The sequence below is a fragment of the Pteronotus mesoamericanus genome, unplaced genomic scaffold, assembly GCF_021234165.1.
Source record: "Pteronotus mesoamericanus isolate MK-2021 breed Mesoamerican mustached bat unplaced genomic scaffold, CSHL_Meso_final scaffold_705, whole genome shotgun sequence".
Taxonomy (NCBI): Eukaryota; Metazoa; Chordata; class Mammalia; order Chiroptera; family Mormoopidae; genus Pteronotus; species Pteronotus mesoamericanus.
In genome coordinates, this window is record NW_026555326.1 from 8,008,589 (window position 1) to 8,025,643 (window position 17,055).

Below are 17,055 nucleotides of genomic sequence, written 5' to 3' on the forward strand. Positions count from 1 at the left end.
TTAAATGAAATACATCAGACAGAGAAAGGCAAATACTGTATGATTTCACTTATGCATGGGATCTAAAGAACAAAATAAACAAAACAGAAACAGACTCATAGATACAGAGAACAAACTGAGGATTCGGGGGGCTGGATGAAAAAGGTGAAGGAATTAAGTACAAATTGGTACTTACAAAATAGTCATGGGTATGTAAATTACAGCATAGGAAATATAGTCAATAATAATCATGTAATTATGTATGGTGCTAGGTGGACACTAAAATTATCAGGGGGACCACCTTGTAAATTATATAAATGTCTAAACACTATGCTGTATACCTGAAATTAATATAAAATAATTGAATGTCAACTGTAATTGAAATATGAAACAAAAAGCATAAATTTGAAAGACATTGTATAAATTCAAGATTTATTATAAAGCTACAGTAATCAAGACAGTACATAAAAAAGATAGATAAATGGAACAGAATAGATATGTCCACAAACATATGTTTAAATGATTTTTGATAATATGCAAAGGCAATGCAGTAAACAAAAGGTAGTCTTTTTTACATATATATTTTAATTTTATTGTTCAAATACATTTGCCTCCACCTTCCTGCCACCACTTTCCCCTGCCACTCCCCCAAAAGATAGTCTTTTTAATATAGAACAATTAGATATCTATATGCCAAAATAACAAGAATATCAATCTATACCTTGTATCAAACATAAAAAATAATTCTTAATTGATCATAAAACTAAATGTAAAACATGAGACTTTGAGAAGAAAACAAAGGAGAAAATCTTTGTGACCTATGAGTTAGGTAAAGATTTTCTTAGCTATGACACTAAAAGCATGATCCATAAAAGATATATGATAAATACTATAAAATGATAAATTGGACTTTAGCAAAATTAAGAACTTCTGTTTTCAAAAGATACTTTAAAGATCTAAAAATGACAAATCACAGGCTGGGGGGAAATATTTACAAATAACCCATTTGATAAAGAACTTGTATTCACATTATACAAAGAACTCTCAAAACTGAAAAAAGAAAAAAAAGAAAGAAAAGAAAAAAATAATATGTGAACATATTGCAAATGAAGAAATACAAGTGTTATTTGAATAAATAAAAAGGCAGATTGTTCATATGTGGTATGGGGATAATTGGGTAACCATTTGGAAAAAAATAAAACTGAGTCCCTACCTCATTTTTTATCAAATAACATGCAGATAGATAAAAGGCCAAAGGTAAACAATAAGAACAACAAAATAATAATAACTATTAAAAGAAAGCAATGGAGGTTTTTATTTCTTTTATGATCTTGGAGCAGGGAACGCCAAGGCCTAAAACCCAGAAGCCATAGAAAACAATGATAAATTTGATGAAATAGAAATGTTCTGCATAGCAAAAGAGTTAGTACTGTCTGTATCCTGTGGACCCTACAATCTTATAATCTTAGAGATCCTACAATCAACTGGACAACTCCCCAAAATCAAACGAAATAGGAAAATAATACTTGTGCCTTTACATCTACCTGAACAGCAAAATTTAAAAGTTAGATAATATTAAGTGCTAGTGAGGTGGTAGGAAATAGAGATCTTCAGGAGCAGCTGGTGTGAGTATAAATTGCCATGATTTGTAGGGCAATTTAAAAGTTTGTAGTCAAATTAAATATGTGTATTATAGTCTGTAATCCATTTGCATTTTTTAGGAATACATTACAAAAATAACCTTGAAAATGATACATAAAATGACATATTCAAGGACACTCATCATAGCAAAGAACTGGGGAAAATATTATATGATAAATATAAATATATTTATATTTAATATTATATTTATATTATAGATTAATATATTAATATAATATATTTATAATATATTATATTAATATATTAAATATGTTGTATATTTATAATATATTATATGTTTATTATATATTATAATATATTAATTATATTATAATATATTGTTTATGTATAAATTATATGATTTAATATATAATATATATTAGTGTATTATTATATATTAAATATATTACATATTTAATATATATGATAAATATAAAATATTGTATGATATAGGGAAATGAATATATCATGGTATATGTAGATAAAACTGAACTAGTTCACCACATACTGTGTTTTCAATTCAACCTCATATATTAAAGCAAAATAGAATCTTAAAACGCAATGTTTAGTAAGAAAAGAGAAAAATAAACGTAATGAGATGTATATCACAATATAGTCCTGAAATGTAAAACACACAAAATAATATATTAATCTTTGGTACATAGATGTGTAAATAAAGAAATGAGAGATTCGAAGATGTGCGCTAACTAAATGAGTAGATGCCTCTGGGAAGGGTGGCAAGGAAATCAGGGCCAGGGATGGGAAAAAGAGGAAGCAGCCAAGGGAAGCATGGACCAGTTATTTAATGTGTCACATTAAATAAGTTAATTAATAATAGCAGATGAATTTTGTGAAGAACAAAAACATTTGTTAACTTGAAATAAACTTCACTTTCAAAAAGAAAAATTACTGCATAAAGTTTTAAAAAACAAATAAAGCAATATGCCAAAGATGTGAACAGGTAATTCACAGAAGAAACACAAACATTTAATAAGCATATAATATTATTATTGTCAACCTCAAATATAAGAAAAATTCTTATTAAAGAAAAATTTGGTATTTCTTTTTACCCTTAAAATTTGAGAAAAAATTAAGAAGAATGCTGATATTTATTGCTATAAAAGGTGTACAGAAATGGGTGCCTGGAAATAGCATACATTGATAAAGACTTTTTAGAGGGTAATTTGGAAGTGCCTATCAAAATTTAAAATGTACATTCTCTTTAATACAACATTTTTCTAAGAATTTATCCTCCAAAAATGCTCACATAAGTGTACAAACATATATGCATAGAATGATATGCACTGTAGCATTGTTAGTAACAAAAGATTGGAGTTAATTTATTTTTCTTTATTTTTTAAATTGTATTTTATTGATTATGCTATTACAGTTGTCCTGGTTTTTCCCTCTGCCCTCCTCCATCCAGCACCCCCCACTCCCTCAGGCAATCCCTCCACCTTTGTTCATGTCCATGGGTCATGCATGTAAGTTCTTTGGCTACTCCATTTCCTATACAGTACTTTATATCACAATTGCTGTTCTGTAACTACCTATTTGCACTTCTTAATCCTCTCACCTCTTCACCCATTCCCCCACACCCCCATCCCATCTGGCAGCCATCCAAATGCTTTCTGTATCCATGATTCTGACACTGTTCTTCTTGTTTGCTTAGTTTGTTTTTTAGATTCAGTTGTTTGTAAAAATGTATTTATTGGCATTTTATTGTTCATAGTCTTGATCTTCTTTTTCTTAAATAAGTCTCTTTAACATTTCATATAATAATGGTTTGGTGATGATGAACTCTTTAGGTTGTTCATGTCTGGGAAGCTCTTCACCTGCCCTTCAATTCTAAATGATAGTTTTGCTGGGCAGAAAATCCTGGCTGTAGGTGCCAGCTTTTCATGACTTTGAATATTTTTTGCCAATCTCTTCTAGCCTGCAAGGTTTATTTTGAGAAATCACCTGACAACCTTACAGGACTCCCCTCTAGGTAACTAACTTCTTCTGTTTTGCTGCTTTTAAGATTCTCTCTTTATCTTTAACCTTTGGTTTTTTAATTATGAGGTGTCTTGGTGTGGGCTTCTTTGCATCCATCTTGTTTGGGACTCTGTGCTTCCTGGACCTGTGCGTCTATTTCCTTCACCAAATTAGAGAAGTTTTCTTTCATTATTTTTTCAAATAGATTTCCAACTTCTTGCTCTTTCTCTTCTCCTTCTGGCACTCCTATGATACGAATGTTGGATCACTTGAGGTTGTCCCAGAGGCTGCTTGTATTATCCTATTTTTTTTTGGATTCTGTTTTCTTCTTGTTGTTCTTACTGGTTGTTTTTGTGCTTCCTTATGTTCCAAATCATTGATTTGATCCTCAGCTTCATCCACTCTACTGTTGCTTCCCTATAAATTGTTCTTTATTTTAATCAGTGTATCCTTCATTTCTGACTGGATCTATTTTATTCTGTTGAGGTCCTCACGAAGTTCCTTGAGAATCCTTATAACCAGTGTTTTGAACTCTGCATCTGATAGATCGCTTATCTCCATTTCGTTTAGCCCTTTTTCTGGAATTTTGATCTGTTATTTCATTTGGGCCATGTTTCTTTATCTCCTTGTTTTGACAGCCTACTTCCTTTTTTTTTTTTTTATGTATTAAGTAGAGCTGCTTTTGACTCTGTGTCTCAGTAGTGTGACTTAATGTAGTAGGTGTCCTATATGGCCCAGTGACACAGAATCCCCTATCACCCAAGCTGGGTACTCAAGGTGCATCCTTCAGGTGGGCTTAGTACACCTTCCTCTTGTAGTTGAGCCTTGGTTGCTGTTGACAGGCCAATGGGAGGGATTTACTCAGGCCAGTCAGCTGCAAGGACTGGCTGTGACCACTGACCACCAACCTCTGCCTTCCATGGAGTATCAGCTGTGCAGGGGGAAGGATGGTGGTGCTCTGACATGGTCTGTGGCTGCCCACTGGGTGTACAGGCTTTGGGATTTCCTCTGTGGTACAGAGCAAGGTTAGCCCCCAACTGTGTTTTGCCCAGGGCCACCCTGTCTGACCTATAAAGCAATCTGAGATGGCTGCTACTTGTGCTTGGCTTGGAGATTCCCAGGCAAAGCCAAGCTGTGAATCTAGGCTGGCTGCTGCTAGTGCCAGGATTGGGGCTCACTGAGGCCAACTGTTGCTTATTTGAGATGATTTAGGAAGGGGTGAAGCATGAGCCAAGACCAGCCATTCATATAGAAAAACAGCTGGGGTAGGCCCAGAAGTTGGGTGGGGCGGAGTCTCTGGGGCTCTCCAAGGTAGGTCAAACAGTGTTAGCCAGGTTGATGGAGTCTCAGATATGGCACAAGCTTGCCAGCTCTGTGGGGGAGGGTTCAGAAATGGACAATGGCCTCTGCTCACCTTGATGCCAGACACTTAAGTTCCTCCCTGTATGACACTGATGCCTTTCAAGCTGCTACTCTGGTCCTGGAGCTCGGGCAGAGTGAGTCTGAACAGGTGAATCCATATGTAGATTCTTTAAGAGAAACTACTTGGGTCTCCAGAAGTTTCTTCCACTGACTCAATTCCCACTAGTTTTTGCAGTCAGGAGTTGTGAGGACTTATCTTCCTGGCACTGGAATCCTGGGCTGTGGGGCCTCATGTGAGGCTGGGACTCCTTGCTCCCAAGATACCCTTTCTGAGTTTTAATCTACAACATGTGGGTCTGGGACCAGCCCATTCTGCATCTGCATCCCTCCTGCTGGTCTAGATGAATGTGGTTTCTTTAATTCCATATTTGTCAGACTTCATTCAGCTCGATTTCTGATGGTTCTGAGTGACAGTTATTCTATATTTTAATTGTAATTTCGATGTGGTTGTGTGAGGAGCGAGCCATGTCTGCCTATGCTACCATCTTGACCAGAAGCCGAGAATAGAATTAATTTAAATATCAGCAGAGGAGTGGTTATATAAATTATAATATATATGTCCTATGCAGAGGTTTAAAAAATGAAGTTAGTCTACATATAAAGATATAAAAAGATGTTTATACTGTATTGTTAAAGGAAAGAGTAGCACATATAAGATAAATAAAGTCTAACAGAAAATGTACAATTTTAATTTTAAATGCATGCATCTATATATTTATATAGATCTGTAAAATCTATAGTCTTGAAAATACAAACCAAATGGCTAATATGAATTTCTTTTGGGGAAGAATGTGCAATTCATACCTGCACAATAGGTATGTAGGGGTCATACATTTACTTTTATCTTTATATACTTTAGTATTATTTGAATTTGTTACAATAAGCATATATTATTTTGATAATTTTTTAAACTTTTTAAAAATGAGTATCTTATGGCTCATAGTGAAGTGAAAAGATAAGACACTGCTTTAGGGGGAATAATGTATGAGAACCCCATTTGAAATGTCAAATGGACTGGAATATATGAACAAATCTGTATTGTCAAGGTGAATAGTAAAAGGTAGATGTTGGGACAACTCAACAAATTGAAGTGGAAAATAATAAAAGCAGTAATGGTCCTCTAATAACCACCATTTACTGAGTTTTGTTATGCACTAGCATTGGGCTAAGGGCCTTAGATGTTGTCTTTGATGAGGAAACAGATATTCAGAGATTTTAGGTAACTTGTCCCAGGTCACATTGAAACTCATTAATGATTTCAGTACAATCCAATATGAGGAAGGCAGTCATAGAGATATGCATAGAAAACTAAGGGAGACAGGAGGAGCCAAGCTTGGTGGTATTGGAGGGCACACCAAGTCAGGAGGTGTCCTGGAGGAGAGGATATCTGCATTGTCTTGAAGGATGAGTAGGACTTACCTAGGTGAAGTTAGAGGAGGAGTCCTGAGAGCACAGGCACAGAAATAGGGGACAATAGGGAGGGGGCCTGAGATTTGAATTACATTGAATACCAAAGCACAATTTGGCAAAGGATGGAAGGTGGAGATGGACAGACTGGCAGGAACTGCCCCGAAAAGGAAATTTTATGCCATATTGAAGAATTTGGATTAGAAATAATGGGGAGCCAATAAAAGGACTTCAGTATGGAGCTGTCCTTATTGAATTTACATTTTGGATGGGTCACTCTGATGGCAGTCTACAGGGTGGATTTAGGGGGAGTTAGCCAGGAGGCCGGGAGACCAGATCAGCGACTGCAAACAGTGCCTGTGAAGGAACGCAGGGATGTTACAGGTAGAAATAAAGAAACAATTCCAAATCACATTTAAAATACAAAATAAATAGATGTTGATGATGGATTGGAGGTGACAGTGAGGGAAAGAAAAGAGTGATAAAGGCAGGGCAATTTTATGCTTGATGAAGCCGTGTATTCATGTAAGGAAGACCAAGGAAAAAGTATGGTTGGGAGAGGAGAAAATGAGGAGTCCAGTTTGGGGTATGTGGAAATTCTTAGGAAAGTCTTAGTAGAGAGGTCCATCTCTTCATCTCCAAACCCAGGAAGCCAACTTCCTTCTGGAGACCTCCTTGGGAAAGAAGAATAATTCTCATTCAATTTGCCCTCATTACATCACCACTGCTGCTGCCATTCCTACCACAATTCCCCACAAAGTTCCTCCTCCTATATGGCCTCTTTTGGAATGTGACCCCACTGTTTATTCAGACTCTTAAGTCAAAAACCTGAGAGTTCTCTTCTAGCACACCACATTTAATTCATTGTCAAACCCTTTTGAATCTATCACTTAAATAGCCTTCCTCAATCTGTCCTCTTTTCTCCATTCCTACTGCTACTGCCTAAATACCATATTTGTCAGACTTCATTCAGCTTGACTTCCCACTGTCACTGCCTGAATACAGACACTTATCTTCTCTCCGGTGACCTTGCAATGGCTCCCTAAAACAGTCTCCTGTGCAGATCTTACCTTTGCTTGTCTATCTTCAGACTTGCCCTTAAAGTGATATTTGTCACATATCACTACTGAATAGCATCCACTGGTTTCCTATCACTATGTGGCAAAGTACAAGCTCCCTAGCATAACATGCACTGCCTCTCCTGACCTGGCTTACTTCTCCAGACCATTCTCCATCACTTTTCTGTCCCACCAGCCCCTTGCATTTTATGCCCTAACAGTATCAAACTGCTTATAGTAAGCTCTTGCTCACCAAGTCTCCTCAGGCCTCCATGTCTTTAGCCCTACAGTGCCTTCTACCTGGAATATCCCACTCTTAGGTAGGGTTCCATGGGAAACAGGTTCTTGAACTCTGAGATTATATGTGGGAGAGTGCTCTTAGGAGTGCTCCTGGGAACACCTGTTAAGTGTGTGAAAGCTGGATTAAACATAGAGAGAAGCTGAAATGCAATGCAATTGCAGCAGAGGCCTCTGGTAATCCCAAAGGGGCTCTCGAGCTGAGATGGTCTGCTGTGAGTCAACACTGCTGCAGCTCAGAAAGTGAGTGCTCTGATCCAGTGAAGGAGGAAATTTGTGAAGGGAGCTCTTGACAGGACATTACATAATTCTCTGCAAGCATTTGCAGACCTGGAAAACCCCTATTTATCTTCAAAGCCCAACTCGGGTTTTACCTGCTCCCTCCCTCATCAAGACTCCCTCTAAGTTAATCTTTCCTTCCTTGCATGACTTCTATTCCTTGTGTGTGCTATTCACTGTCAAAAAATTAATGTGTTTACATATCTGTGTCCCCATACTACCTCCCCAACAGATAGTAAGGAGCGCCTGGGTCTGTATTTCAGAACCTAGAAGAGTGCCTGGCACACACTGGCTATTCAATGAATGTATAGTGCATTGAATAAAATGGGATTGACTAATGAAGGAGACAGCTACTAGGCTATGAAATGAGGAGGCTGGAGTTTAAATGCCAGTAAGGATAAAAGGTAGGAGGGTAGCAAAGAGGCTCTGATCTCAGGGCCCTCCATCTCCTCTCACTTCATTTGGGAAAAAAAGGCGCTTCTGGGGAGGTCCAAAAGTCCCAGGTCAGGGCAAAGCAAGTCTCTGAGCTTAGGATGTCCAAAGTGGGGCAGGGGCCAACCAAAGAGTGTGACTTGTAAATAGCCCTGCTATTGATGGAGCTGGAAGGCAGAAGTAAAACCTAGAGAAAAGGAAAGGGCTTTCTAGGGGGAGAAGAAACAAAACAGCTTTCAGCCTGACAGCTGTCACTCAGATTCTTATATAAAAAAGGGGACACATCATGGTCGAGTGACTCAGGTGGTTGGAACGTTGTCCTGTACACCGAAAGGTTGTAAGTTTGATCCCAGTCAGGACACATATCTAGTTTTTGGGTTCAGCCTCAGGTCGGCTGCATATGGGAGGCAACCAATCTATGTTTCTCTCTCATACAAATGTCTCTCTCTTTCTCTCTCTCTCTCTCCACCCTCCCTTCCTCTCTCTCTCTCTAAATATCAATAAAACATATCTTCAGGTGAATTTTTTTTGAAAGGACACAAAAACAACACATTGATGTACACACACACGACAACCATAGAAGCAGGCAAACATCTCCAAAAACAGAACCCACACACAACTCACACATACACACAAAACAAATTAAATGGACAAAGGCAGGGGGGAAAAATTGATCTGAAAATTATAGACCATTAACGTATGTAAATGAACACCTATGAATTCTGGTCTCTATCCCTAGTCAGCAATCAACCCTCATTAACCATAAAGAAACCTTAACAAGAACTCCGGATGGCAGAATTCCCCCACATCTTTTTCTCCCTCTGTCCCCAGTCTGGTCTTCCCTTCAGTTTATTAGCAGCTACTAGCCAGAAAGGGGGAAGAGTGAGAAAGTCTCTGAGTGTGGCCAGGAGAGGGCAGTGTTCAACAAGCAATAATCAGACCAGGTTTAGGGGAGGGAATGGAGGTGGAGCAAGGATCAGACGTCCCTAAACCCACACAAATTTTGAATCACATCCCAGACCCAGGTCTCCCTCCTTTTCTGTTTTTCCAGCACCCCTCTTCTCAGTTGCAGTGTGTCTCCTCAGCTGTAGTATGTCCGTCCTCAGTTTAGCAGATTTCATAGTTCAGCTCTTCCTAACTTTCGAGAGAACACTGAACTAAGGGATCTTCTCTTCTGGTGTTCCCATAGCCTCTTGTCTCCTCCCATTCTATCTTGGTTTCCAAGGTGGTCAGGACTCATGACTTTTCCGTTGGACTTGTGACTGATGCTCAGGACTCCACATGAGGGATTTGATTCCAGGGTGACCTCTCAGCGGTTGCATTCATCCTCACTGGTGAACAACTGGTGTGGCACAGCAGAGGCTAGATGTCAGGCCTCTTCACTGCCCTGGCCTAGCACCTTGTACAGTGCACAAGATATACAACAGTACGCATTGGCCCTGCTACTTCCTGCCCCTGAGATACCATGTGGTGAGCACTTACTGTGCTGAGCACCACGAGGATGAGTTCATTTAATCCTCCTAACACCCCGTGAGAAAGGTCTTATGATCTTTCTCAGTTTACAGATGAGGAAGCTGAGTTCCAGGGAAGCCATGTGATTTGCTCATTGTGGCACAAAGAGGAAAGGTTAAGTATGGAGCCCACACGCACACAGGTGCTCTAGCTGCCAGGTGTGCACTTTCTCACCCCTTTAGCCCAATGTTGCTGTTGCTGCTACTGCTGCTGCTGCTGCCCGCGCACAAGCCACCAGCCACACTGGCTCCCTTCTCCCTATTCCCTCTGTGCTTGTGTTCTTCTCTCCCCCAAGTAGCAATCAAGGACTGTGACCCTCCTGTCAGTTTCTTTCTCCTGCTCACAATCCCCACACAGTCAGATTTCAAGAGCTCAGGAAAGGACATGGGAAAGAGGCAGAATGATAAAGGAAGGGAGTGTAAAAGGAGCCTTCCATACAGAGTAAGAGAAGGCAAAGAAGGCAGACACCGGACTGGGGATAGAGAAGCTGGGTGAACCAACGAAGAGGGCATGGGCAGGGCCTCCATTGTGTGGGCACAAAGGGGCCATCTGCCTGGCAGCCTACACAAAGTGTGTGTGTGTGTGTGTGTGTGTGTGTGTGTGTGTAGCAGAAGAGGAGGAGTGGCTAAGAGTCCCTCCTCCCCCACCACCACCACCTCTTTCAAACCCCAGGGGCCATGCTGTTTGCTCCTGCATGGGGAGGAGTTTGCTGAGAAAGAGAGCAGAGGGGAGCAATTATGACAGAGAAGCCTAGAGGGTTAAGGCCTATAGTAACTAAGGATGGAATAGGGCATGGACAGCTGGAAGGGGCATGGCCTGATGAGAAGGGAGTGGAGGAAGAAGGGAGGGGTGAAGTGCCAGAGCCCCCCTGGCCTGGGACCCCAAACTTCCCCTCTCTCACTCCACTAGCATACTTGCTGGGTTTTGGAGGATATGAAAGAGGGCCCCAAGATGCCGTGATCTTCTAGCCTTCCCTTCCTCTGTCCTCTGTGTCTGTTAGCCCTGGAGCTCTCTCTTTCCCCTCATCCCTTGGCCTTGGGACTTTATCTTCCCAACAGTCTCCTCTCCTTGTGCCCTGTCCCTTCCCCCTTTCACTTCCCACCTCCTTCCTCGCCTGTCCTTCAGAGCCCAGCAATAGCGAAGCCAATTGATTATCTGAAGAAATTTGGAGCTAGCACAAGAACAGCTGCAGCTGCCCCCTGTTACCACCCCCATGTCCTCAGGGATCCCTGGAGAGGGGGCCTAATAACCCCTTCTGCCTTCCAGCCTGGCAAAGTGAAAAGTGAAGGGGGCAGGGAGCTTGAGGCTGTGCTGCTGCACAGGGAGAGGCAAAAGAACTCAGGGCCAGGAATGGAAGACACAGGTTCTAGTCCCATTCCACCATCATGTGTGAGTCCCATCACCCTTGTGGACAGTGGTAACTTGCCCTTAAAACAAAGGTGTCAGATTCAATGCTTTCTGTACTCTCTTCCCACTCTTGCCCCATGTAGTCCTCTGATTCTCGCTAGCCTCAGTTCAGCCCTCTGTCTTGTCATGTTCTGGGCAGAGCACATTTCACTCTAACTCAGGGGGTGGGGGGTGGTGATGGGAAGATATCAACTCTCCTCCTTAAGTCTAATTCAAATCCTTCTTGCTGCTGACATCATTCGTTCTGTGCTTGTTGCAGATGAAAATAGCATCTTTCAGAAACTGAATTTCCCTCCCACTATCTGCGTTCAGCCTTCTCAGATGACCTCAAGTTTGAAAAGGATCTTGAAGACCACCTAGGCAGGAATGTGCTCTATGGTACCAGTGCTTGTCTACTTGGACCCCTCCTACTTGAAGCTGGCCATTCCCTTGTGGGACAGCTCCAAGTCTTGAAAAGTTTTTCTTTGTGCTTAAAATCTGCTTCCTATAACTTCTACCTACTGGTCTGGTTCTGACTCCTGGGAACACACAGAATGTCATTTTTTGTTTCTTCTTTCAGTATTTAAAGAGGGATAGCATGTTGTCCCTAAATCTACTATTGTAAAAACACATATCCTCAATTTTTCAACTATTCCTTCTATGAAATAGCCTCAGGCCTTTAGCCTTCTTGGTCACACAATTCTAAATATTCTAGTTTATCAATGTTTTGTTAAACTGTGGGGTCCATAAGGTGCCATCTATTAGGCCAGGTCATTTCAGGAAGGCAGAAAGGCCTTAGCAGTATAGAAGCTATAGGACCTGGATTTAAATTTTATCTCTGCCCACAACTACATGTGTGACCTTGGGCAAAGCCCTCCTCTCTGGGCTTTGATTTCCTCATCTATAAATTGATTTTAGGTGCCTTTCAGGATTCCTTTGATATTCCTTCAGCACTCCTTTTTGTCCCTTTCCTTATTATTCTCTTAGTCCTAGGTCCTCCATCGTGTTCTCCCCAGTATTCTCAGGCTGGGGATCACAAAATTAGTCAAGAACTTGGATTGCAAGGAATTTTGATCCAGCTTAGAAGTAATAATGGGGAAGGCAGATTCATACCATGGCTTTTCCCAGGAGCATGGACCCACAGACACATGTTTAACTTAGGTTCTGCGGGGACACTCAGCTCCTTCTCAGGCCCGTCGAGAGTAGAAGCAGAAGCACATCAGAGAGATCAGAAAGTGTCACCCCATGAATGCCAAGATGGGGGTACAAGATACTTTAGGTGGGGAGACCTGGGACCTGCGTGTTACACCTTCCTCTGTACCTCTTTACTCTGTGACCCCTTTTGCTTTCTGTCTTCATTTACTCACCAGACTGAACTCTCATGATCCCATCAGAAGAGCCATCAAGGCCTAGAACCCTTAGTGCTCTCCCTACCATAATCTGCAGGACACCTTCCCAACCTAGTCAAATGATCCAAGCCATACCTGGTGCTAGAATGAGGTCACTTTAATTTTTCTTTTTTTTTGTATGAGATCAGAAATGCAACAGGAGGGAATCATACAGAAGACATATGACACAGACCCCTAAGGCCCACTCTTGGAGGTACTAGGAAGAAGTGAGGATCATCGGAGAGGGCTGGTGAGAGAAAAGAGGCAGGTGGGACAGGGTGGAATTGTCTGGAATGGAGGGAGCTGAGGAAGGAACTGGGAGCCCTGGAACTGGGGAAAGGGAACCATCCCAGAGGAATAGGGTGTCAGGACAGATGGATCTGAGGAAGAGATATGAATGTTGTCAGCAAAGGGGATCCCTACACACATCTGGAGTTGTAGAAGGAGCACAAAAGGGAAAGGAGTAATCGGGGAGGAAGAAAGAAAGGCCTGGCTCGGGCTTCCAGGAACCCCTCGCCCTACCCCAAAGTGCACAACTGGGCAATAAATAGTAATGTTTATAAATAAATAAGTAAATAAATAGATAAATACATAAATAAATATCATTGTAGAGCTAGGAGTTTGGTGTGAGGGAGGAGGAGCATGGTAAGTGCAGTGAGCTCCTTTCTTCTACATGGGTCCCAGGGCCCTTGTTCTACTGCTGACCTGAGGCTCCAGTGAGCAGGTTTGGGCTCAGCTATGTGGGTGGTGGGGGCAGAAAGCCTGGAGGTGGGGTAGGCGGGGGTCTCTTCCATTGCTGAAGCCAGCTTAAGGAGGAGGAGAAAAAAGTAATAAACAGACCCTAGGACTAGTAGAGCTGCATGTTCCCAGGGGGCAATGATGGAGCACTGCCTGCATCTAAGGGAGGAGCTGGTGTGGGCTTTCACCTTCTCGTGGTAGGCTGGGATGGAGGAAGTAGGCATGAGATCTGGCCCACCCATTTCCAGGGATGAGTTTGGGGACATCATCCCCTACCCCAGGATTTAGGTTTCCTTTTCCCTAGCTCTGCACCCAGGGAGGAAATTGGGACTGTAGAAGCAGGAGGGTACACAGATGGGGGCCAAATAGCTCAGAGAGGACAAGGCACTCACTACAGAGTAAGATCCAAGGTCTGCATCCTCAGGAACAAGATAGAAAACAGGAAGACTTATTCCCTAATTTCAGCTACTGAGATTCACCTCACAGGTCCCCAGGCCCTTCTGCCAAACTAGACTGAAATCTCTGAGGAAGAAGCCCACTTCACTCTAAGCCCAGCCTGCCCCCTTCCTGTTCTGATGCCCCTTCCCTGCCATGGGCAGGAGAAGCTGCAACAGGGTGGAAAGTAGATGGGAGTGTATGTCTGGGTCTCTGACAAATTGGATGTGGGGGTAGACGGGACAGCAGCCCACGAGAGAGCTAGGGGACACCCACATGTGACGGGCTTAGTAAATCCAGCAAGGGCTGTGTACCGACCTCCCAAGCAGACAATTCTAACAGCCGGGCCCAACCACAAACTGCAGAAGGTGCCCATGAGGACAGCCGTGGGATGCCTGGGTTGGTGATAGAAAGCTGCCTTCACAACCAGCTGGGAGTGGGGCACCGTTTCTGGGCCAGGAGCCTCGGGGACTCCATGCCAGGGTATAGGGCTCAGGGAAGAAGAGATGGCTGTCGTAGCCAGTGGGCGATGAGGGGGGACCTAGCCAGGCCCAGAAGGGGGTGGCATCCAGGCCGCCCTCAGACGTCCAGCACGTGGTTCAAGTAGGAAATGTAGCAGATGGCCAGACGCAGGATCTCAATTTTGGAGAGCTTCTTGTCCGGGGGCAGCGTGGGCAGCAGCTTGCGCAGCTCCGCGAAGGCCAGGTTGAAGGCCTCCACACGGATTCTCTCCCGCGTGGCGTGAGCTGTGCGGTACTTGGCCGTAGCCCGGCGCCTGCGCCGCCGTTCCTCCCGACTCAAGTGCTGCAGGTCTTTCCTGCCAGGCTCTCCCGGCTCCAGGCCCCGGGTCTGGCCCCCTTCTGGACCTCTGGGCCCAGCCCGGTCGGGGCCCACCCCGCCCCCACAGTCGCTGAAGCCTGACTCCGGCTCCGAGTGTGTGGGAGGCAGGTCCAGCTCCATGGTGTCTGAGTTGAGCATCATGATGGACGCCCCCTGCCCTGTGAGATCAGGATCCCCTCCCCACCTCCTCCCTCTGGGAGCCTGAATTCTGGTTGTGGGAGAGGCAGGAAGGTCCTGGGGTGGTGGGGTCTGCCACTGAGCTGGAGAAATCAGAACCACTTCAGGGTTCCATGGTCAGGGTTCCAGTTGGGAGCCTGAAAGAGAGAAGAGGAAACTGATAGGGAGGAAGAAAGGACAGGACAACTCAGAGATGAGGAGGGCATAAGGAAGGTTTGAGATGGACTTGGAGGCGGAAGGTATTGTAAGTGTGAGAGAAGGACAGAAACAGGGGAGGAGTGAGGGAGGGAGCAGCAGGAGTGATAGGCAGGTGGACACGTTGTAAAGAAGTGAGAGAAAAGACAGTAAGAAGGAAGAGAGTCCAGAAAATGAGTTACAGGGAAGGAGAAGAAGTGATGAAGAGGACATAGCACAGGATAAAACCAAGCAAGAGGGTTAAATATCTAAATGTAAGACCTAAAACTATATAGCTTCTAGAAGAAAACAGCAGGGGAAAGTTTCATGACATTGGACTTGGCAATGAGTTCTTAGATATGACACCAAAAGCACAGGCAACAAAAAGGACTACATCAAAATTAAAAATTTTCATGCATCAAAGGCCACAGTCAACAGAATAACAAGACAACCTACAGAATGAGAGAAAATATTTTTGAAAAAAATCATCTCTTTGATAAAGGGTTAAAGTCCAGAAAAGCATAAAGAACTGCTCCTCAACAACACAAGATCAAGTAACTTCATTAAAAGTAACTTCATGGGCAAAGGACTCGAATAAACATTCTCTAAAGATAATATACAAATGGCGAACAAATATATGAAAAGAAAATCAACATGATTAATCATTAGAGAAATGCAAATCAAAACAACAATGAGATATCACTTCCCACCCATTAGGATGGATGCTATCAAAAACACAGAAAATAACAAGTGTTGAGAATATGGAGAAATTTGGACACTTGTACCGTTAGTTGGATTGTAAAATGGTGCAACCACTATTGAAAATAGTATAGATATTATACCAAAATAATTGAAATCAGAAAAAAAAAAAGAATTGAAATCAGGATCTTGAAGAGGAAGGTATCTACTATCCAATGTTTGTTGCAGTGTTATTCATAATTACCAAGATCTGGGAACAACCCAAACATCCATTTGCAGATAAATGGATAAGAAACCACATAGATGAATCTTGAGAAATTTTGCTAAATGAAATAAGCCAGTCACAAAAAGACATATTGTATGATTCCACTTATATAAGGTATATAATTAGTCAATTTCACAAAAACAGAAAGTAGAATGGTGGTTACCAGGAGCTGGGGGAGGCAGAAAGGGGAGCTACTGTCCCATGGATGCAAGATGAAAGTTCTGGACATCTGTTTCACAGCAATGTGAATGTATGTAACACTACCAAACTGCACATTTAAAATGGTAAATTTTATGTTGTGTTTTTTACCACAATAAATTTTTTTAAAGAAATAATAACAGAAAAAGAAAAAGTGCTGAGCAACATGAAGCCATAGCTCCAAGAGAGCTTGGCTGTGACTCTAAACTTTTTACTAGTGAGGGGAGAACTGCAAGTCTTGGCACTGTGATCTGGTCCCCCCATGGCCAATCTCCATCCTTGTGTGGGGGTGGGGTGGGGTGGGGGTGGGGATGAGGGTGGCGAGAAAGCAGGGATAAGCGCTCAGATTGCCCATTGTAGAGTGGACTGAGACATATGGAGCTCAGCACAGCTGCCCCAGCTCAGTGACTCCCAGCCCACACCTCACTCCCAAACATGACCACTGCAGACACCAGATCCTACCAGCCTGTTCACTAGAGTCAAGGGAAGGTATCTCCTCTGGCTGTGATTCCTCTGCTCAGGACCAGCTCTTTCCTGTAGCCCTAAAGTCAATAACCTCAGACCTTCCTCTGGCCTTACTCTGAAAGGAAGATTGGAGAAAGGGAATATAAACAGCTTTCTACTTGGCACCCTCCCACAGCCCAAAGTCAGTTCAGATGCAGCCCATAGAGAAGGATGTGGAAAACTTCTTGGGGCCACCATTCTGGAGCTTGGCTAAGGTTTACTTGTTCCAGGGATCAAAGGATGTCAG

General features: G+C 42.6%; 1 protein-coding gene across 1 annotated transcript; it reads right to left on the reverse strand.

The window, feature by feature from the left end:
- Positions 1 to 13,522: 13,522 nt before the first annotated feature.
- On the reverse strand, positions 13,523 to 15,097 carry NHLH1 (nescient helix-loop-helix 1). The gene has a single exon (XM_054562862.1). The coding sequence runs from the start codon at positions 14,930 to 14,932 to the stop codon at positions 14,531 to 14,533; it is 402 nt and encodes a 133-aa protein (XP_054418837.1). The 5' UTR covers positions 14,933 to 15,097; the 3' UTR covers positions 13,523 to 14,530.
- Positions 15,098 to 17,055: the final 1,958 nt, after the last annotated feature.